The sequence below is a fragment of the Trypanosoma grayi genome, assembly GCF_000691245.1.
Source record: "Trypanosoma grayi strain ANR4 Tgr_4_V1, whole genome shotgun sequence".
In the NCBI taxonomy this organism is placed as follows: Eukaryota; Euglenozoa; class Kinetoplastea; order Trypanosomatida; family Trypanosomatidae; genus Trypanosoma; species Trypanosoma grayi.
In genome coordinates, this window is record NW_008825623.1 from 32,100 (window position 1) to 54,433 (window position 22,334).

General features: G+C 54.6%; 8 protein-coding genes across 8 annotated transcripts; all 8 read right to left on the reverse strand.

Annotated features, from left to right (window-relative positions):
* Nucleotides 1-267: 267 nt before the first annotated feature.
* Nucleotides 268-1,437, reverse strand: DQ04_00041160 (26S protease regulatory subunit; the record flags this gene model as incomplete). The annotated part of the gene is made up of 1 exon (XM_009307945.1): nt 268-1,437. One exon carries the CDS (start codon nt 1,435-1,437, stop codon nt 268-270), a length of 1,170 nt encoding a protein of 389 aa, XP_009306220.1.
* Nucleotides 1,438-2,015: 578 nt separating this feature from the next.
* Nucleotides 2,016-7,421, reverse strand: DQ04_00041170 (hypothetical protein; the record flags this gene model as incomplete). Its single annotated transcript, XM_009307946.1, has 1 exon — nt 2,016-7,421. The coding sequence occupies one exon, from the start codon at nt 7,419-7,421 to the stop codon at nt 2,016-2,018; it is 5,406 nt and encodes a 1,801-aa protein (XP_009306221.1).
* A 509-nt stretch (nt 7,422-7,930) lies between these two features.
* DQ04_00041180 (U2AF65-like splicing factor) lies at nt 7,931-10,630 on the reverse strand (the record flags this gene model as incomplete). Its single annotated transcript, XM_009307947.1, has 1 exon — nt 7,931-10,630. The coding sequence occupies one exon, from the start codon at nt 10,628-10,630 to the stop codon at nt 7,931-7,933; it is 2,700 nt and encodes an 899-aa protein (XP_009306222.1).
* Nucleotides 10,631-11,192: 562 nt separating this feature from the next.
* On the reverse strand, nt 11,193-13,307 carry DQ04_00041190 (hypothetical protein; the record flags this gene model as incomplete). Its single annotated transcript, XM_009307948.1, has 1 exon — nt 11,193-13,307. One exon carries the CDS (start codon nt 13,305-13,307, stop codon nt 11,193-11,195), a length of 2,115 nt encoding a protein of 704 aa, XP_009306223.1.
* A 351-nt stretch (nt 13,308-13,658) lies between these two features.
* On the reverse strand, nt 13,659-15,716 carry DQ04_00041200 (hypothetical protein; the record flags this gene model as incomplete). The annotated part of the gene is made up of 1 exon (XM_009307949.1): nt 13,659-15,716. The coding sequence occupies one exon, from the start codon at nt 15,714-15,716 to the stop codon at nt 13,659-13,661; it is 2,058 nt and encodes a 685-aa protein (XP_009306224.1).
* A 612-nt stretch (nt 15,717-16,328) lies between these two features.
* DQ04_00041210 (putative 6-phosphofructo-2-kinase/fructose-2,6-biphosphatase) lies at nt 16,329-18,719 on the reverse strand (the record flags this gene model as incomplete). Its single annotated transcript, XM_009307950.1, has 1 exon — nt 16,329-18,719. The coding sequence occupies one exon, from the start codon at nt 18,717-18,719 to the stop codon at nt 16,329-16,331; it is 2,391 nt and encodes a 796-aa protein (XP_009306225.1).
* A 600-nt stretch (nt 18,720-19,319) lies between these two features.
* DQ04_00041220 (hypothetical protein) lies at nt 19,320-21,131 on the reverse strand (the record flags this gene model as incomplete). The annotated part of the gene is made up of 1 exon (XM_009307951.1): nt 19,320-21,131. One exon carries the CDS (start codon nt 21,129-21,131, stop codon nt 19,320-19,322), a length of 1,812 nt encoding a protein of 603 aa, XP_009306226.1.
* Nucleotides 21,132-21,938: 807 nt separating this feature from the next.
* DQ04_00041230 (hypothetical protein) lies at nt 21,939-22,325 on the reverse strand (the record flags this gene model as incomplete). Its single annotated transcript, XM_009307952.1, has 1 exon — nt 21,939-22,325. The coding sequence occupies one exon, from the start codon at nt 22,323-22,325 to the stop codon at nt 21,939-21,941; it is 387 nt and encodes a 128-aa protein (XP_009306227.1).
* Nucleotides 22,326-22,334: the final 9 nt, after the last annotated feature.

Here is a 22,334-nt window from a genome sequence, read left to right on the forward strand (position 1 = left end):
AAAAAAAAAAAAAGAGAAAAACGTCATATACCAAAACAAAAAAGGACGGCAACTACCGCGACAAAGTGCATGAGTCAAACGTACATACACCCACATTCCTTGCTTGTGTCTTTTTTCTTGTGTTTTCTCTATTTTTTTTTCGTTCGTCTCCTCCTCTCCTTTGGTGCAGGCCTACTTCTCTCCAGCAAGGCCATTGACTGCCTTTCAGTCCGCCCTCTTCTTCTTCCTTTCCATCCCGCCCGCCCACACAGTCCCTCCTCCTCTGCCTTACTGCTCAGCGTATTGGTGCGGGGCGCCTTCCAGTTTCTTCGCATCACCGACTTTTCGCGTCGCCTTGTTGAAGTCTTCATTGATCACATAATCCCTACCCGCACGAAGGGCGAACATACCTGCCTCGGTACACACATTGCGAAGGTCGGCGCCGTTAAAGCCCTCCGATAACTTCACGAGGGAGTCGTAGTCAATGTCTCCCTGCTTCGTGAGTTTTGATGAGTGAATCTTCAGCACATCGAGTCGACCCGCCTCGTTCGGAAGCCCAATTTCAATCTTGCGGTCCAGACGCCCCGGTCGCATGAGGGCGGAGTCGAGTGTGTCGGGCCGGTTCGTCGCCATGATCACCTTCACCTTGCCCAACTTCTCGAATCCGTCCATTTGGTGCAGCAGCTCCATCAGTGTGCGCTGAATCTCGCGATCAGAGGAGGTGCCTTCAATACGCTTCCCGCCAATCGCATCCACTTCGTCAATAAAAATGATGCACGGCTCGTGCTCCCGGGCGTAAGCGAACATCTCTCGCACCACGCGCGCTGACTCACCAATGTACTTGTCCACAATAGAGGAGGCTACTACCTTCAGAAAGGCAGCATCCACGTTCGATGCAATCGCCTTGGCAAGGAGTGTCTTGCCTGTTCCAGGCGGGCCGAACAGCAGCACGCCTTTAGGTGGTGTAATGCCCACACGATTGAAGAGCTCCGGGTTTGTCAAGGGCAGCTCCACCACCTCTCGCATCTGCCGCATCTGCTCCTGCAGCCCACCAATCTCCTGGAAGGAGACACCCTTCTCATCACCCATGAATTGCATGCGGTAAACCTGCGGATCCACCTCGCGCGGGAGCACCTTGACAATCGTCAGTGTAGTGATCTCCAGCGCCACACGGACACCCAACTTGAGCTTTTCTGACTTGATGCTCTTCTTGTAGCCCACGAGGTGACGCGCACCAGAGATGCTCTGCACAATAAATTTTTCCTCATCCACCTGGCGGAGAATCTCGCCAACAAAGTGGCCGATACTCATAAGCGCGCTGATCTGATCCTGCACTCGGTCCTGCTCTTCTTGCTGTGTCTTCAGCTCATGTGCCAAACCGCGGAGGCGCTCTAGTGCGGCATTACGGACTGTCGTCTTGTTGATTACTTCCTGCAGTAACCTCTGCCGCTCAGGCATCATGTGCTGTGCCCCCTGTTGCTGCATATTTTTTTTTCCTTTTTGTGTTGCCTCTTCTCTTTGACCGGACCTCCCTTTCCTCTTCGTATGATTCAAGTTGTGAAGAAAGGCTCCTTCTCCTAGCACTTGACACCAATCTAGACAAGACGCAAAACCACGCGTGCCATCGTGGGCGATGGCGGGTAAGAAACAACAATAAGAATGCAACGTGAGACATTAATCACGAAGCACCAGAAAAAAAAGGCTCCCATTGAAACGTCAATGATTCCCTCGATTTTCGTCAGTCAATTATATGTTTTTTTTTCTTGCATTATATCGAGGAAAGGAGAAAAATCGCATTGAACCACAGGAATGGTTAACGCATTCCTCTTCCTTTTCCTCGGTGTAAACTTGAGTACGTGTATTCGTGTGTGTGTGAAGAGCGGCCACGGTGGCCTTCAAGCTCCAACCATCCCCCTGAGGATTTTCTTGCGCGAACAACAGTAAGCGGGATGGACGCTGAAGCCTGGAACCCATCCCAGGCTGCTACTGATGCACAGCATTGTTGCTGCGCCTTCCCACATCCCTCCTCACCTGCGTCAGTCATCCATTACACACTGCTGCAGGAAAAGCGTTTCCTCCCTTACATCGCCGCCGAGGGCGCGCACCGCGTCCTGTGGGGTCCGCAACGGTCCGGCGTGTACGGCGTACGTCACACGCCATACAAATTGTGCCTCTTCGAGTTCACCCTGCGCCGCCGTAAGAGCGACGCCGTCAACCATGTTCCAGTGGGCGCACGGCCCACAATTCGATGCAGTGCCTGTACTACTACTACTACTGCTGCTGCTGCTGTTCATGTTATTTTTGGTCAAATCTTCCGCCGTTGCCGCAGGTGGATTAGCCATCTGTTTCTGTGTGTCCTCATCGAGATCAAACTGCCACTTTGGAGGGTGAAGGGAGTTAGCGCTACTGTTCGTCATCTCCGTTACTGTTGTTGTTGCCACCCCCTTCTTCACATCTTCGCTTAGAGCATCGGAAACTGGTGGTGCGCCTTCGATGAGACGGCGCAGCGAACAGCCATCGTGGGTGGCAGCTAAGATGGCACGAGCCATTGGGCCGCCGGCCGCAATGGACTCAATCACCATGTCACGTGAAATACGCAACCCAACAGGCTCAAGTGCTGCACCTCCATCTACTTCATGGCGTTCGATGGTAACAGCTATTTGGGCAAGGCGATATTGTTGCACTTGCAGCACCACTGCCTCATCCGTTGAGCGCGCGGCGTCTGCGAGAGATACACGAAGTTCCTCACAGCCACCGATGCGGCGGTGGTTAACCCCAACAATCACGTAGACAAAATGAGAGAAGAAGGCCACTTCTGTTGGGATAGAGGGTGTCACCGCTTCTCGTTCCGTGTTTTTATCGTCGTCGTCATTACCACCACGAACTCGGCGGCGCACGCTGTTGAACCGCAGTGTATCCGCGACCCGCACAGCTTGCTGCTGCTTCGCAGCGTATACCTGAAATGAGTAGAGGTGATTGTGCTGGAGGCGCAGCAGTCGCACGCTCCCGCGCCGCACGCGAATTCCCCACCGGCCCGGCGGTGCCGCAGCGTTACGGCTTACAACGATGGTCAGAAGGCTTCGCTTTTGCTGCGCGGCCGTCAGCTGCGTGCACTGCGGACTGCAAGGCGGTAGCTCCAATGCACTGCTCGCATCCACCGGCGTCTTTTCTGTAGCTGCCACGTCGCGTGTGGCGCCTGTTCCCTCAACATCGGCCTCTGCGGTAGGAGACGACTTCACAGCCGGCATTGTGGTTTCATTCAACGTCGTTGTGCTGCAGTGTTGCTCGTTTTGGCCTTGGGAGAGTACAAGCTGCAGACACAATACGTCCGTTCCCTTTTTCATTGGTGCCACTCGCCCCTGAAGGCACTCTACCACGTCGTGCTGACACTTCACCACGTGTCCATCAACACGTCTCACAACGTACCTGCCATCAAGGGATCTTGCATCACCCGCTACCAGCGGGAACGGCGGATCAACAGAAGCAATCAGGCCAGACGGCCCTTGCGCCAGCAACAACTCGGAAAGGTTCAGCAGTGCAAGAGAGTCGCTGTCGAGCTTTATACCCCACCCACCCTTAGCACCACTCCGGCGAGTTAACGAAAGTTCAAGAGAAACTGGAAACCTTGCCGCAACGTCAGGTTGGCTTCCAGCATCAATGCCGCCATCACGCGCATTGTGGACATCGACACCACAGCCGCGCACAATAGCCGTAAAACGAAGACGCACCTCCCGCTCCTTACCAAGTCGAACAAAGACTGCTGCCACCTGACGACGCCCCGCCACTGCCGTGTCATTGACACCTGTCAACACCCACAAGCACCGACGCAGCAGTGCACGCGAATCCGACAACTCCGCCACAGATGCAGGAATTGCGGGTTGTGACGGTGCGTCAACGAAGACGTCGCAGAGACGAGGGAGCAGCAGACCGTCACCGCCACTGCACATTGACGTGATTTCTCCCCTGTCAACGCTACGCAAAAAATTCTCGTCACCACCCATCGCTGTGGTAATAAATTGACGAAGGGCTACCCGCTGAGAAGTCGCATCGCCATCAATTTCTTTTTCTTCATTGTCGGCGACCGCAACGCAACCTTTTTCCTGCTGGAGAAGCTCCAACAAGAAGCTCTTTAGTGCGACAGGATTGCGGACCGCACTTCCACCGCACCGTATATGTCCCTCGGCCACCAAACTCACATCGTCGATGGCGGAGAGGCGAAGGGTGGAAGTGAGGTGAACGCCCCACCTCTGCTTCTCCGAGCGACGGCGCAACCGTAATACCAGTTCCAACGACGTATCGTCAAGTCCCCCCAAGTCATTCATCGCTACGACGCCTCCAGTGGTGCTATTTTCCCCAGCTGCTGGAAGCGGAAGCACCGGTGTGTCTGCTGCGGCCAGTTGTTGCAGTGCCTCTTCCCGCTGTCTGTGGTGGAGCTGCCTGCTGCGCTTCAGCTGATACTCCGCGCAGGCATCCAGCGAGTCGTGGTCGCGGCAGTAGCATGCTTGACAGAAGGTGGGCGCCGTCAGCCGCGGTGTCTCACTGTCGAGTTCCCGACGCATGCGGTGAATCTTGTGCTGCAGTGCGCTGTCGTCCTCCCGCTCCACTCCTCCAAGGATGAAATATTCCCGCAGCAAATGCCCCAGCGCGGCTGCGCCATTGCGCACAACCGCATGCACATGAACGGTGAATAGGCGGTCAATTGTCTTCAGCGCCTCATCAGGGGAGCGCGGTGCAGCACGGACAAGATTGCCATGCAAATGTCGTTCCACATGGCCCAAAGCAATGTATTCCTCTCGCCCAGGCAGAGCGAAGAACTCATCGGCAAGCACCCCAGAAGAAAGACGATCACCAATCGTCGTCCGCTGTAACACCACCTCCTGGCTAAGAAGTGAAGAGGGCGATGGGAGTGCATGTGGTGATGACTCTGTTGCTGACCCTTCCCCTGCTGCTGCTGCTGCTGCGGCGGCGGCGGTTTTGTTATGGTCACTTGTACCTAGTAGCGTCGGTTGCTGCATGTGAAGCCGGTCATTGCTGAGGATACGACCTGCGTCGAAGTGCACGGACTTGATCGGCGCCTTGTCCTCCAGTATGGTGAAACGCATCTCCACTGGACGCAGAATAAAGCGACGGAACAGAAGCGGGGATGTGTCGCCACGAATATCGAGCAACTGGCGGCACACATCGCTCATGCCAAGCAACAACTGCGGAGCATGCAGCTCCCGTAGCAGCGCCAGCATATTGGCCCGCGTCATGATAGGGTGATTCGTCGCGTCCGGGGCAAAAAGCTCCTGCGGGTACACACCGCGCAGGAACGGGATGAAGATGTCTTCCACGCTGCATTCCGCCGCCTCCGCCGCATCGCGCACCAACATCACGTGTTGAGCCTTTACGGTAGTGAGCATGCGGCGCTGCGCGTCGGCGCGGTACTCGGGACGAAGCACGACATCACCTGGCAGCACGTGGCGTCCTCCACTGCGCAGCCGCCGAGACGCCATCGTGTTCCACACAGTGCAGCGCAACGCGTTGAGCCAGCGCCGACGCCACACATATGGTGTACGCCCCACCGCCTGCGCCCAGTCACCGCCGACGAGGATGTAACCCTTCAGCACTTGCCGCACCGTCGCGTCCGTCGAAACGCGCCGCGCACGTGCTGCCGCAATGGGGTGCGGCCGTGCTAGAAATTGTCGCATTGCCAGCGGGGCGTTGCGGCGATGGAGGGCATTCAGCAGAGCGGATTTATAGAAGCCGTGCAGCACGTCGGTCGCGGCGCGCGCAAGTGACGCCTCGCGATTGGCGCAGAAAAACACTGCACCCACCTCCTGCACGGCGCGGAGGCGGTGCTCTAGCTCTTGCGAACTGCGGCAGCTCACGCGGCGCAGCAGCAGCTCCACCTCGTGGAGTGGCTGCCACCGTGACAACTCACCAAAGAGGTCTGCGCAGCGCTCCTCATCGTCCACAGCACGGATTGATCCCACGCGCAGCACAAAGCCGGGGTGGCGCATGGTGTTCAGCAGCAGCAAGTGTTCTCGATGTAAGTTGTTAGGACCAACTGCGCAGAGAACAGACCCACACGACATCTTTGACACAGCAGTACAAGTATGAAAAGCACGCTGAGGCACACCGAATAGCGCCGCCATGTGCCCAATAGCGTTCTGCAACGATACGTTCTCGGTGTAGAGAACAAATACAAAAGCAGGACTTTTACCAGAGGGCAGATTCTCTGTGAAACCAAGTATAGGTGCAGGTGCTGTGTCAAGATACACTAGCACATCCTCAAAAGAGAGACATTTAGCAAGGATATTCTTGTCGTGGATTGTTGCATCGGTTAAAGCCTCTGTCATTTTCATCCGTTGGCGAACAGCCAGCGGCAGATGCCGTGGCGTCTGCTGGCGGAGCCGCAGCACAGTCCGCATGAGGCATAGCACATCCGACGGAGGGAGTGGCTCGAGGCGCACCACACCACCAGCCGGAACAAACCACGGCGTATGTACGCCGTGAGCCACCTCCTTTTCGTTACCAGCAGAAGGGCACCCTGGCAGCTGCTCAGACTCCTCTTTGACAAGTTTACTCCCATCTCCTGATAGACCTGGAGTTTTTAGTGACACTGCTCCTACAGCACCAATGGTTGGTGTTGGTGTTGTTGCTCTTTCCCGTGTTGACGACTTCTGTGCGACTTCGCATTCGTCAAATGCGAGAAAATCCGCATTCGTGATTGTCGTCTCAGCCACCTCCCCGCTCGTCGCGGCCACAGCGGAGGTGCGGTCCTTGTGAGTGGAAGCGAAGTACGTTGCCGCATCCACTTCACGCATTGTGGCGTCGCCGTAGTGCAATTCATGGAGTGCAGAGAGGCGTCGTATTTCCGGAAACAGACGCTCCGTGACACCGGTGTCAAACTCCGTCTCCGATAAGGCCCACTTCTTGCGGCGGCGCTCGATCTTTTCACGTGCCACATTAGCTGCGCCGGACGCAATTGTCTCGCCTGCTTGTGAGTGATGTTGCTCCAGTGCCTTCGCAGAAAGCCGCCGGTGCAACTGAAGCATGTAATCATCTGCTGTATCCATTGATGACGAGGAAGAGACAAGCGACGATAACGCCACTCCTATTCCTTCGGTGACACCAGCAGTTGGCGTGGTGGAGAGTGCACTATCTTCAGCGTCATATTTTGGTTTCCTCACCGCACGTTTCTCTGTGGTCCTTCTGCCGTCCAACTCACGCCGTTTCGATTTTCCCTTTCGTGCACCACCTCCACCGATTAAACGGAACGACGGTGACGCATCACCATCCGCAGCACCGCCGCTGTCAATGGTGCTACTGGCATTTCCGCCACCACCAGTGGCACTAACGTCACTTCCAGAAGCAATCAAGACGCACGAGCTCCGTCTCAGTAGATGCAGCACCACACTCCGCCGGGCACACCAGAGTCGTCCAGGGGCAGACAGCATCACACTCCTCTTTTGGAAATGCAGTTATTCCCTGCAGTAGGTGAGGAGGAGGAGGAGAGGGAAGCACACAATGAGCTGTTACACTCAACGAGTCCAAGAAAATTAAAAACAGAAAAAGAAACACATTAAATCCATTTCATAGAATTAAGTAAACAACAGAGAAGTGTAGAAGGCAACGGCATGCCGGAAGCAAGACACAATGTACCCGCGCCTTCTTTGCATGTAGCTGTAGCAGTAGAGTGAGAGAAACGCAGAATTCTCTCTCCCTCTCAGTCTCCTCTCAGACGATGCACAAATGCATTCTTCTTCTTCTTCTTCGAAGCTTCCTCTTTCTACCTCGGTTAACCTCATCTCTTCGTACGAGTACGCCCCCTGGGTCATCGACTTGATAGATGGAGTGGCCTTCTCGCCACACACCCTCTGTTCCCTGCGCATGCCTCCTCTGTCTTCCGTTTCTTCTTGTTATTAATGCCTTCAGCGACACCCACAAACACGCAGAATCACATACTTCAATCCAACGCCTCCACACCATCGTCTTTTTCTGAACTTTGTGCCGCATCACCGTCACTGCCCACCTTTTGTTGGTGGCCCTCTTCCTCATTGTCATTTCCAGTGCCGGCGCCTATAGCCTCAAGATACTGTTTCACCTTCTCATTCGCCTCCATCTCTGCCTCCTCGGCGGTAGGCGGGTACAGTACGTCCTCAAACATAAAAGATGTCACGACAGTACGGCCACCAAACAATCTTCCCGCAATTGTGCGTTGTGCCGCGGCGGCCTCATCGACAGACTCGTACTCCACAAAAACGCGACCAAAACCGCCGTGGATAGGGTGCATCAGCTTCTCCGTGTATGCTTCGCGGGCCTGGAGGTACTCCATCTTGGCTTTTTCGTACTGCGCCTCCTCATCCACCTCGTTGTTGTCGTCACCGTCGTTGCTGTCGTTATCGCCACGGCGATCACACCCTTCTTCGTGCGCGGCGGCATTATCAGCCGCAGATGACGCCGTCCATGGCGCACCAGTGCCGGACGAAGAAGACGCGTGTGGCGGCAGCGCATCCACATTACCTGCCGCATCTTCGCCCCTCCTGCTTTGCTGGTAGGGACGACCTCGGACGCCACCACCACCACCACCACCACCACCCTGCCTCTTTGTTGTCTTTATTCGGGAGGCGAGAAAAGTCTTTGGTGGTTTGGGCGGCAATGGCGGTGGCGTGCGCCGCGGGACAATGAGCAATTTGACCCGTCCGTGTTTTTCCACCTCGCCGGCAATCTCATCCACAAGCCGGTTATAGGTCTCATCGAGCACGAGTTCTTCTTCGTCAAAGAGGTTGAGTAACACCAGCAGACGCGTGGGGAAGATGGGTACAGTACTGCCGTAGAGTGCGGTAAGGTGATTGAACGTCTTGGAAAAATGCAGCACGACATCTGGCAGCGAAACCGTGAGCTCAACCAACTCCTTCATGTGATCGACTGGCACCTCCTCCTTCGCAACGTCGTCGGCGAGCACCGGCACAAGCGCACCCTCCGTCTGTGCGTCCTTCGCCAGTAGCGACGCACCCGAGACGGGGTCGTCGGGGTCAAGCGCAACGTCAATATCGGCGTGCGTGCACACCACCTTCAGCCAGTCGTACAGAGGCATCATCACCACCACATTGTTGCCGAGCGTTTCACCGTGAAGGTCCCGCACACATTCGATCGCATCCACCTCTTTTTCGAACTCGCCGTACGCCATGCCGGCCTTGACATCAAAGGCGAGAAGCGGGCCAAACTGCTCAAAGACAGCACGCAGTTTCTCCGCCGAGAGCGACGCTGGGAAGCCGAGCATCACAACTTTACGCTTGTCAACGCCCAGCAGCGCCTGGTAGTCGCGGGGGCGGCGAATAGTGATGGGGTACGACTGCCCGTCCAACGCAGTGAAGATGAAGCGGTCGGGGTCACGCTGTGATTCTTCCACCAGCTCCGTCACGAGGTCGGCAAGGTTCACTTCGAGAAATGCGAACGGCTTCGACTTGGCGCTGTTCACGGCAAGGTCGATCACACGGTCCACGTCTACAATAGCGTTCGGCGGGATCTCCCGCCGCTCCACCTCCGCAAGGTCGCCGCTCTCTAACCGCATCTGTTCGGCGAGCTCGTCCATCTCGCGCCGTACCTTCACTTGCCGCACCATCGGAATGATGTTTGTAAAGTACTCCAGTAACTCCTGCCGTGTCGTGCGCTGCGGAAAACAGGAGATGTGGGCGCGACGTGCCTCACGTGCGCGTCGCTCTGCCTCTGGTGAGAGTTTCGGTGCTTGCAACACCGCTAGTGCACCGGTCGTCGTGGTCAGCACACCTTGATGCTTCACCTGCTGCGCCTCTTCACCAGCAGCAGTAGTGCTAGCCGCACCGCCACCTCCAGTGTTGCTACTTGCTGGGGCACTGAGAAGATTCAGTAGACTCTTGGGAATAACAGGAACGAAATCTGCAACGGAGGGAAGCACCTTCGCCGGTGCCGCTGGCTGAGGTGCAGCACCCTCTTCGGTCAGTTCCTCCTCCCGCTGCTCCTGCTGTTCTCCTTCCTGTTGCAGCTGCTCACAGCAGTCATCAACACCGCCTTGAGGAGAGGCCGCTTCAGGTGCAGGGGCGCTGAGTTGCGTGGGGTCAACGTCTCCAGAGACGTCTGCTTGCTGCTGTTGCTGCAGCAGCTGTTGTTGTTGTTGTTGTTGCTGTTGCTGAATGAGGGCAAGTATCATCTCAGACGACATCGGGGAGACCATCCCCATGGACGCCTGGGCCAGTTCCGGTTGAAGCAGCTCATGCACATTCACAGTCTCGAAGCGCTTACGACCCCCACCACCACCTTTCCGCGAATTAGAGGAGGACGATGACTGCGAGCGTGAGCGAGAATGAGATCTGTGACGCCCCCGTTTACCTCCTTCTTTGCTTACCGACGTCCCGCTCGTCGCTATGCGTCGGCGCTGCCGATCTTCACTTTCAGAGCGTCGTCTACGGCGGTGACGGTCGCTGCTTCGATCGTCCCCGCCCCTGCTCCTGCGGCGGCCTCCTCGCGGGGAGCGCGAGCGTGAGCGCCGTGTCCCTGCATAACGCCCATAGCGCGTTGATGGCGCTGTACCGCTGCTGCTGTTGTTGTTGTTGCTTTCCGCAACACCATGCCGATCGCCAGCGTCGTTCCGTCGTGCGTAACGATCCCCACGGCTGTCACGCCCCATTTCCTTACCTGATGCCGCCGTCAAGAAACACTACCGGCAGGACGACAAAGAGAGTGAGAGTGAGTGAGTGTATGTGTGTGTGCAAGAGTGCGTGGGGGGGAAGAGAAGGAAACTCGAGCAGAGTGCTGACGTCTCGACACATGCGAGAGACAAGAACACCAACACACGTGAAGTAGAGAGGTTCAGAAGAATTGTGAAAGCGCATCAAAAATATCTGTGTGGATAGGGTTCCCTACCGTTCACCCGCGACGCCCCTCTTTCTTCACTCACGCTCCGCGACACCTAAAAGCTGCACATGGTCCAAGCCAAATAGAAAAAAAAAAGTTCAAGTACCCTCCCAGACACCACAAAGTCAATCTTCCCGTTCCTCGCTTGTCTAGCACCCTCCCCCAGGAATTCTGCTTTCGTATTCAGAGTGAGGTGGCCACCTTCGTTTTGGTTGTTTCGTTTTTTTGTTTTTGTCCCCCCCTCATGCGATGGAGACTTGAGCGGAAGCACACCGTGATTTCGTCGGTCACTTTCCATTTTCACTTTGCCCCTCCCAAAATTCAATGTTGCTCATTCACTCGAGACGAAGGTGGGAGGCGTAGCGCCGTAGATGTTGCAGGACCGCAGCGATTGGCACAGCTACGGTGCGCTGTTGGCGCACGTGCTCGGCACAGCGCTGCACCACAGAGTCTGTCTCGTCTGCCCCATCCTTCGCCTCGTTCACAGAGCAGGCGGAGCCACCCCCTTCTTCTTCCCCCTCGCCTGCTGCTGCTGCAGCGGCGTCATCAGCGGCGTGTTTGTACTGCTGTTGTTGACGGAGAACGGCAGAAAGATACGAAGGGGTGGTCCGCTGCTGCTGCTGCTGCTGACCCTCCTTTTCTTGCACTGATAAATCTTCTTGTACCATTGCCATTCGAGGTAGCTTACCGTGCGACAGGGCAACCAGCCACAGTAGGTACGCGATAGCCACACCGCTCGAGCGGTGCATCCCAGCGGAGCAGTGAAGTAGACAGGAACGACGTGGCATCGCCTTCGCTTCATCCTGCTGCTGATCATATTTCAATCCACAAATTCCCGCGTTGACGGGGAAGAGGGGCGTGCCGTGCAGAAAACGAAATACACCCTCTTGGAAATGAGCAGAGAGGTCATATGACTCCCTGTCCTCGGCGGGTAGCACGAGCTTCACAATATGCCGACCGGACTGCGGCAGAGTGGCGCTGTACACCACATACGGTCCAAACGCAGTGTACGGCGACCACACCAGCGGCGACAGGCAGCGGGTGAAGAGCCCTTGGGCCACCGCCCACTCATCACTTCGGATGAAAAGTAAATCTCCCTTCGATGCGCCGCTGGTGTTTCCGTCACTGCAACCATTCGGCCGCTCCAATAGTAGTCGTCGCCAGCAGTACAACGCATTAAGCGCCACCTCCATTGCCTTGCCTGCGCCACACGTACTGTCGGAATCGTTTTTTCGCGGCTCTGGGTAGCACTGAACCACACGCGTGACATCGAGGGCTTCTAACAACAGCGGCTGATAAGCCGGTTCCTTCCCTGCAAGGTACAACTGCGCGTGCGGTGGCAACCACTCCTCAACCGCAGAACACTTGTTTTTCTTTTCCCCTCGGACGTCGTTGTTGGTGTTGTTGTTGTTGTTGTTGCATCGGAAGAGGCCAACGAGGAGAGGCTGCGCCCCACGCCGTTCTGCCTCCTTTTCACCGCACATAACGTGGCGGCGCAAAATGTCTTTGAACGACGCGAGATGGCAGCGCAAGAAGCACAGCGCACGGTACTCCAGCGGGGAGAGCGAGCGCGTTGGCCGGTCAAATACATTCTGCTGGTACCGAACCTGCGCTGAAACAACGAGAAGAAAACTCTGATAGAACACCCGCAAGAAATCACGCATGTTACCCTGTGACGACCGCTCTGGTGGATATCCGTTTTCGGTTGGCGGCACTGCCATTGGTGGTGCGGCAGAATTCGTGTCACCCTTCTCAAGGCAGCGGTGCGGCACGTAGTTGGTGTCTAGCTCCTCTTCCTCTGTCAGGTACATGCCGCACGGCTCCTCAACATCTTGCACTGGGCGGAGGCAGGGCGGCACTGCTGCGACGGCGGGCTCCACTTCCTCCTCATCACACCTCTCTTCATCCTCTGGCTCCATCCCCACTCGCTCAGAATAGAATGTAGGCACAATTCGCAGTTGTGTGGCACGCCCACGGCCGATTTTACGTCGCTTGCTTCGACGGCCGTGGCTGACGCCAGCGGGGCGACCCTTGCTGCCGTTCACCGTCGTGGTCGTCAAAAGGGCCTCTTCAAGCGACGGGAACGCGGCTGCAGTGAGCGACTCTTCAGACTCTTTCTTTACAACAACTTGTGGCTCCTGTTGTTGCGGTTGTTGGTGGTCGGAGTGAAGGGGGTTCGGAGCCTTAAGAAGCAGCACCTCCATTAGGTCAACATTCCACGTCATGGAGGTAAAAAGAAATGCAATGTCTTCTTCCTGTATGAGACATGAGTTAGTCTCACCGGGATCCTCAGTACTGCAACTTCTGCCGTCGTGGCTTCGAGGCTTCAGCGCCGCCGCGCCGTTCTGTTCTGAGGGGACAAGAGGTGAATAATCCGCTTTGCTGTCAGCGGCGGTGGCGGTGACGCAAGTCGACAAGAGCCCTCCCACGAGAGGAGTGGAAGTCGCCATGGACCCAATTGAGTGTATATATATATATATATATACGTATATGTATATGTGCGTCTCACTACCAAAACGTATCTATCCTTTCACCCTCCCCCTCTTTTTTCCTATGTGTATAAGAAGAATACAAAAAGGGTGAAGCATTGAAAAGAGGTCAAAGGAAGCGTCTTCTCTCCATACTTCTCTCTCCATCTCTCCCCCCGCGCAGAAGCCGAAAGCAATTTTTTTCGTGAAGAGTGAGACTCGCAAGGAAAACCAAGTCAATCAAAAAAAAAAACATCACTGTCGATGTGTCATTACCTTATAATGACCAAGTCACAGCAATCCGAAAGTTTTAGCTCCTGTAACTTGTTACTGTTACTGTTGTTGCTGCTGCTGCTGCTGATGATGTCGTTGTTCCTGCTGCCAGCGCTGATGCTGCTGGTGTTGCGCAGCAGCAAACGCTGTACTTTTCGCATTGTGAAGTAACCACTTGTTTAGCGTGATATCGTCATACATAACGAGGCATATTAGAAACATGTAGGCATACACAGTCCAATGGTCGTGTCCGTCACGAAGCAGTTTACGTAGGTAGTACACCTGCCATGTCCAGTTCGTCGCGCAACAAAATATGTACACGACTACTGCAATGCAGGACAGTACGCGTGCAGTGTTGGGTGGAACTCCAAGGAACCGAGATGCAAGCAACACGTTGACACAATACGCAAAGGTTGAAAAGGCCGCATAGACGACAACACAGCGACATATATTCTCCTGCGCATAATCATTTGTTGTGCTAAAGAAATTGAAGAGCAACACACAGAGGTGATGCATCCATGTTGACCAGCTCATCCTCTTCACCACGATCATCGAGACAAAGTCGGGGACGGTGTAGATACAGCCGAGGTTTCGCAGGGTGTTGGTGTCCCACACGTCAAAGAGAATGATACGGCTGAGGTGCAGCGTGGCGAAGGGTACAAGAGACACAAGAATACCCGCTTTGATGAGGTTGGCAATCGTGTAAAACTTTTTGTCCTGTGAGATACGGCGGAATGAGGCCGCGTACCGCTCGAGGAAGTAGTACGCCAAGTAGTAGCTCGACAGTATGAGATATGTGCCCACTACGAAGAGGCCGAGATGGTCACGTGTATCCAGGACGTGGTGCTGCAAGAACTGCACAACCAGAAAGCTCATCACCGCCACGCAGAAAGCCACAATAAGCGCCGGCCGATTGTGCAGTGTCGCCTCCCATGGGTAGTTGCCTTCACCAACATATGCACGCACAAATGAGGTCGGACTGAAAGTCGGTAGCAACGGAAAGAGCGAGGAGTCCCCGTTCTCATTAGAACTTCCCCCCTGTCTATGCTCCCCTCTATGTTGCTCTTGGTGAGGGTGGTGGTAGTAATGGTAGAGCCGCTCAGACTGTGGAACAGCAGTCGTTGTTATCTCCCTTCCCTGAGACCCGGTGTTAAGATGCTGGTGAAGCACTACTGCTGAAGGTCGTCGATGCTGTAGCTGCAGCTGCCGACGCGTAGAGGGCGTGCTGCGCAGCTGCAAGATGCGATGCATGACCGAATCACCGTTGAATCGCATCACCGTGGTGGTACCACTGCCGACACCTCCTGCATCGGAAATGGGCTCAGGCTCAAGAGGCACTGTTTCTTTTTCTTCGTCATCGTCTTCCTCTTCACCAGCATTATACGTTTCCTCGGCGCATTCTTCGGTGAGCGAGAGCAAGACAGAGTGCCGGCAGCAAGGACAGCGAAAACGGCGCAACGGTTGTGTGTCGGCACCCAACAAACGGGCGGACGTTTCTTCAGTGAATGCAGTGATACGAATTCGTGAGAGATCCGGCAATCCTCTCCCCACTGAAGAGGAATCCGCGGCCACAGTTGTTGCTTCTGCTACTCCATCGTTGGTATCGACATTAGTATGCCGCGAGAAGTTATTCTTCAACACCACCGGCGCCACTGTTGGAGGCGACTTCTCTTCGGCGGGCAAACCCAAACCAAATTCATGCGCAGTGCTTCGCTGGTGATCATCACCAAAGCCTGAACCTAGAAAACCAGATGTAGATGACTGCCCCTGCAGTGGCTCTGAGAATGATGCAGCTTGAACAAAGTAGTCCACACCAGTGCTATCTAAGAAGAGCGGCATATGGCCAGAGGAGGGGTCGATGTCGCCCATGCTGCTGGTCGCATCACCCTCCTCATACTCTCCCACCTCGTAACTCTTCTTGTTGCTGCTACTACTGCCGCCCGGCGACGCAGGCGGGCGCGACTCGGCAATGGAGTGAATTGAGGACGTGAAGGATGCGGCGGTATTCTGGGGATTGTGGCCCTTTCCGAAATCACTGCTGTCGATAACGCTCCCACTCCCTTCACCACCTCTCCATGAGTTCTTGTTCGCTTCAGCTTCCCAGCGTGAGCCCGGCATATTTTCCTTAAAGGGATTAAGCAACCCTACGCAAGGGAAAGAATTCTATGCGCCTACTATGTGTGCTTTACTCTGCTGCGACGACGGCACAAAATGGACAAGAGGAAGGAGGGGTGAGCATACCAGTGAGGAGATGCGGGGGGAAGAGATGACCACACCGACAAGACGCTCGCCTAAATGAAAAGAGAAGATGAGCAGTGATCCCACGACGTCGTACACCAACCGCATCGGCCCAGTTGGAGCAGGAGAGAGAAGTGGAAATGTGTACAAAAACCCCACATTCGCTCGTTACCTGAAGAAAAAAAAAACAAAGAGAAAGAGAGAGAGAGAGAGTGTGTGTGTGTGTGTGACAAAGAGAGCGAGAGGGAGAGAGAGCGTAGAATAGTTGTGTGACGAAGACTCAAGACGGCAAGAAATGTGCTCGCTCTCCTTTGTTACACTCTCAATGAGAAACAGAATAATGAAAGACGAGATTCGTGTTATTATGTAGTAGCACACTGCTGGCGCCCACAAAACCTTTTGCCTTCCATGCCTCTCTTGTCCCTCTCTGCTCCTTCCTCTCACGCAACTCTGTCTGTGTGTCGTTCATATGTGTGGAACCCATATGCTCTATCACACATCACCTCCCTCGCTCAGTAGAGATACGCTGAACATCGGCGTATTCGATGGGGAAATCGCCATGGCACCCCTCCAGCGGCGTCCCGCGTAGCCGAGGAGGAATGCAGCGGCGTTCACAACGGAAAACCCACTGCTTGCGTAGATACAACGAGGTCCACGCCTTGCTGGTGCTCGTGCGGCCTCGCCCCCTTCCATTGCCGGTGTGATGCCCTCTGTGATGCCCAACGGCGGCTGCCACGGCTCCGCAGCCGACAGCGACTGTGGGAATATGGTAACGAGGCCGCCGTCGCTGGAGGTGGCGGTGGGGTTCGCCAACTCCATCCGCGTCGCGCCGGTCAGTGCTACCGTCCACTGACGTGCCGCCACAAATGTCGCCATGACGGATGCCACCAGACTGAACTGCAGCAGCCAAACCCCGAGGTAGTTCGCGGAAGTAGGAATAATATATTGAAGCCACGAGAGATAGGGGCCCCATTCCGTGCCAACGCTCTGTGCCGTATCACGGCACGGCAGTCCGTGGATGAGCAGGTTCCACAGCGACCAAAATAGCCTCCGGCCAAAATACGGTGATGCAGGACACTGAAGTAATTCACTCGTCTGTTCCCAAGCCCAGAAGAAAATAAGCCATTGGAAACAGGCAAAGCCGTTGGCAAATAGAAAGAACCAAACATGGTTGCTCTCCGCTACAGGGCAATCAAGCGCAACACTGTAGCTGTCAAAGCGCCGCATGATCACATCGCGTTCATAGCAGTAAAAGGCCCGAAGGGGTATCGCCGTATGTAGCCTCACGCAGAGAATGCGGGGGTGTAACCAGCGGTACGCACGCTGTTTCAAGATTGTCCACAGAGGCGAAGTATCCAGTGACGATTTGACTGGCTCGTGGACAGAGCGCATCGAGAGTAGTTTGCAGAATATCGCACTCACCGCAATGAGGCAAACCAGAAACAACAGTATAAATTGCTCGAATTCAGCCTTGGTGTGAAAGAAAATACTCCACCAGTATTCTCCAGATTGGTAAACCCCTTCAGTGCCGCGTCCCTTCAACGCTACCGTCTCATTTGGATAAAACAACAGCAGAGGTGAGAGACCTAACTTCGCCCACGCATGCAGTTGCACAATGATGAAGGCTGTGAGTGCAAACAAACAGGCTGCATCTCGATTTCTGAAAACCCATATGCCACGCACTGAATCAGCGAAATTGCTCGCGATGCCAGACTTCTGTAAGGCTGTAGGCTCTTGTTGACCGCCTTGCACCGGAGAGCCAGCAATAATCATCCACAGCACGTTGCGGAAGTAAAAGAGGCCGATTACCACGTGGCTAATTATTGGAGGAAGTAACATTATGATTAGGTACGCCAGTGCAACGTAGACAGCGCCTGCAATTGACATGAATAAGAAGAAAGGTTGATGAAACATCATTGCAAGCGTGCCACGTCGCCGAAGTTGCTGCACACCAGTGTACCCAGAAGGCAATAAACGATGCCTCGAGGATTCACCTTCCACCGATGCCGTGACGTCGTTCCGCCGTGCAGCAGGGTGTTGCGTCAGCACGTACACGCATTCTCGATGGTTGCGATATCGCGCATATTGAAGCGCGGTGTAACCATCAACATCGGCCACTTCTGTGCGGGCACCGTGCGTGACAAGGTACTCAACAACTTCGGCGTAACCCTCACGAGCGGCCCACACGAGGGGTGTGCGCCCATCCTTGTCGCAAAAATCCATCCCCATGTGACACTTTTCCACGAGGTACTGGCATATGGCGGGGGAATTCACGTAGGCCGCCCACTGCAGCAGGGAGTGACCCTCGTCGTCGCGATCCTGCACGTCGAGAGGGCAGCACTCGCAAACCATAAGCAGCAATGGCAGACTGTTGCTCTGCACAGCCAGGAAGTAGGCATTGTACCCCCTTTGGTCCTTTTTCAGAGGGTCTGCACCGTGATCAAGGAGGAAACGCACCATCTCGTACTGCACCTCCATCAGTGCCCACGACAACGCGCTGTGCCCTGCGCTGTTCGTTGCATTCACATCGACGCCTTGGTCAATAAGGAAGCGTGCCACGTGAAGGTGACCCCTGAACGCTGCCCACATGAGTGGTGTCGCGTCGATACCCTCGTACACGGCCATACGATTTTTTACATTTTGGCCTTGTGCCCAGAATGTGATGAGATGCGCAAGGCTACCGTACGCACAGGCCTCCTCTATGCTCGTTGGAGCGGCACGGCGCTGGCGCTCAATGTCCTCGAGCCTTGGATCGCGCGGTTGCCAGGACTTGAGGAGTCCCCCAGTCGCATATGGCTTGAAGCTGTGGGCTTCTTGTTGGTAGTACTTGTCACACCCGGGAAAGTATGTGTCAAATCCAGCATGCAGATCACCGTGCCCCATACTATCCCGTCAGACCGTATTTGTGATTGTATGTATGTGTCTGCGTGTGTACGTCTGCTTACAACACTCTCTTATCCTGTAACTGTATATTTTCTTTTTCTTTTTATTTTGGTTTCTCTTATCTTTCCTTCCACAATGGATCCTAGAACTCTCAAAGGACCTATTGCACCTTCGTTGAGAGAGTGGCAAAGCAAGAAAATAGAAACTCACACATGCCACTTCATTGGAACATTCAGGCTACGTGGCCTACATCCGAAACAGCCATCCAAGAACCAACTTACACTGTTAATAGAGTGTGGCACACACAAACTTACGCGCACGCACATATGCAGTGCACCTCTGGGCGACCCTGTGAGTGCATATATGTAAAAATGTGCAATTATGCATATGTCTACGGGTAGAGAGAGGAGAGGGATCTAATTCAAGCGCCGGCAAACTTTCTACCATGTTTTTCTTTTTGTCCTTGCGCCGTTGTCTTTGCCACGAAAAGAAGCCGGAATGGATGCGAAGCCGCAACTCGCGGCGACGGTGGTAGCGGTGGTGATAAACACACACACACACACACACACACACACACACACACACAAAAGAGCACATTGCTTAGTTGTACTTTCTCGCCCAACTTGAGGCACCTTTAGGATCGCTTAAGCGCGCTGCGTAGCGCTCCGGCTCCTTCCGCAATTGCTCCGCCAGATGATGGAGAGCCCGCTGCGTGTATTCGTTTCCCAGTGTGTCATACAACTGCAGCTTCTTCTCTGCACTGAGCGCACGTGACCCGCCGATGAGACCCTCAACACACAGCGGGGGCGCATACGCCACAGCACGTCGGGCCGCGCTGGGAAGTTTCTCCTGCGGGTCGTTCTCTCGATTCTCTAAACCAGAGGAACGCGAACACCATAGAATGAAGCGAAAGATGCGAGATGGACTCAGCACAACTGCGGTTGTGACAAAAACAAGCGTTGCTTCGCGATTCTGCAAGGCAGCACACGAGAGTATGCCCAACTGCACACACCTCAGCGTCCACCGTGTGAGTGAGGCAAGGTAACTGGCCCACAGAAACTTTGCGAAGAGTCCGCAGATGAGGCCAATTAGAATCAGCACCCATGTAAGGTGAAATAGCAAGTCCGATCCGTCATCATTGCGAAAGTACGTGTAAATGAGAGCGGAGGCAGCGCTCAAAATACTTTCCACGAGAGCAGGGAGACCACCCATTGCAATTACCGTCACAAGGCCAAGTTTTCCCAGTGTCATGTTCTGTAGTTTTCGTAGCACAAACAATGCAACGAACCCGCACAACACAACCACGCTGCCCATACCTGCTAGAAATATCTGGAGAGCTGGAATATCCTCCACCGACGGCTGGAGCAATCGCACAAGGCACAACAACAGGACATGTTTCAGCCAAAACGCATCGAACACGAGGGATTCTTCTATATGCACAATAAGCCCTCTCTCAACCACCGCAGCCAAGCGAAGACACACTGGTTTTGCCACTGGTAGATGGGCCTCCAAAACAAACTGGTGGTGGCCGTCCTCTCCACGAAGAAGCGTCTCGGTAGTTTCCATGGGCCGACTACCAAACCACGCCGCCACCCATGACGGCACCCACAGACTATTTCGCCTATGCGGCCCGAGTTCCTCAAAAACGTACACGGACTCCATTTCCATGCGTTGTGACGATGACGAGGCGGCATTTCCTCTGCCGTTGCCGCCGCTTCCGCCGAAGAGGAGCGAGATCATAGAGACTACGTCAAGGCTCTTTAGTGAACGAGCCAGTGATGAGGAGGCTTCGCCAGTGGCACGGCGCATCTCGAGAACCCGTGTAAAATTACAGGCGAGTTGAACATCTCTGGTGTCCGCCTCACCCGTTTGTTTAACACGCACTGCAGTCGGCTGAAAGCTTGTAGCACGAACGTATTCCATCACTGCCATGCTGAAGATTTGACCACCGCTCGCCTTGGTGTCAGATTCTACATTCACCTCAAAGCTAAGGCGAAGTTGGCGCTGAAAGAAGAAGCGCTCCACAGCAGCCGGATCGCCCCACGGATACACGCAGAGGCGGTGCCAGAATTGTGTCACCCGAGACAGCATGGAGAGTTTGGCCTCATCATCGAGTGTGCTGCCCACATATTGATTTGCGGTACCATCGCTGTGCCAGCGTCCGCGTAGTGGGCTAAGCAAACGTCCCTCTGGTGATCCTAAAAGCAAAGCCGCCGCCGTACCAGGGCGAAGGAGGCATGCCAAACTCAGGTCATCGATAGCGGTTGCTGGTGAAGTTGCAGTGTGGGATTCATGGGAAAGAAATGGCTCCATGGTGCGGCAGTCCGGTAGTCCTTCCGCCGCTGTAAGTGATGATACCATGCAGAATATGAAAAGTTGCGACAGTAGCACAAATTCTAGGCACAACGACATCCTTGTTGAGGCGAAAATACGCATCGCTTCTCCCAGTAAACAGAGCTGAGGCAACAGTGAAACGGTGAAGCAAATCTCAAATGATTCCTGTGTCACTTCCCTCCTCCTTTACTTTCCGCGCCCCCTACAAGTGTTCCTTGCTCATGTTGAGTGTGTGTGAGGCAATTCAACAAAAAAAAAGATGATGCCGAAGGAAAAAAAAAAATATTCTCTAGGAAAGACGGTGCGGGAAATCAGGCACTTTATTGAGCAACGCCAATCGACCTACCAGGTGCGCATGTGCGGGGAAACAGAGAGGGGCGCACCGAGAAGTCAACAGGGCAATGGCGAGGTGAAACCAGCGTGGCTGTGACCACAATATATTCTGGAAGCATTGCTTTCCACTAATTTTAACTTTTTTTTTCGCTCTTCGTTCATCCCATACCCTCTCACTTTTTAAATGTAAAACAAAGCCACTAGTTGAGGACGAAGGACGAGGGTGTATGGTACCTTTCGCATAAGGGCCTCGTACTTATTGGCAGTCCCAAACTTTTTGTTGTTTTTACTTGAGCTCCTACTGCCGTTAATGTTGTTTTTACCGATACTCTCGTTGTTTCTGCTGGGAACACCATCCTTGAGGAAGAGCCTCTTCGCCAGGACTGTTACAGCAATCGATGTTCCAGCTCTCGTGCCGGCGTCTCCTCATCGTTCACTTACGCTTCCTCTTCCTTCGCCCCAGGTTTTACCGGGAGAGGAGGGGGTTAGTGGGTAGCTTCGCCTCGCCGTGGGCGTCCCTGCAGCGCCGCCGCTCTCGCCATCACCGTCATATTAGTAGAAGGGCGGCCGTCCACGACCAGCAGCACGAGGGGCCACGCAGGCAACGAGCCTAAAAACCTGAACGGTTGTCACCGTGTGCTGTTGTTTTTTGTATATTCTTGCAGCAGGCAGCACCTGTCTGTCTGTCTGTCTGTGTGCATGTACATTTGTGCGGCGAGATGACACCAGCACTTCCTTTGTCTTATGTTGCCACGATGAGTGAAAGGAGCATAGAAGAGACGGTGAAATTCGGAATAGACAGAAAGAAAGTCCGTGGCCCTCGTGCCCGTGGGCCAACGCAAGGCTGCTAGCATCGAACGTCTGAAGCCTGCCGAGTCCGGGTGCCAAACTACGCTCTACCTCTAACAGGCGAAATGAGGTTTGAGCAACAGCAGCCATTAAAAAAAA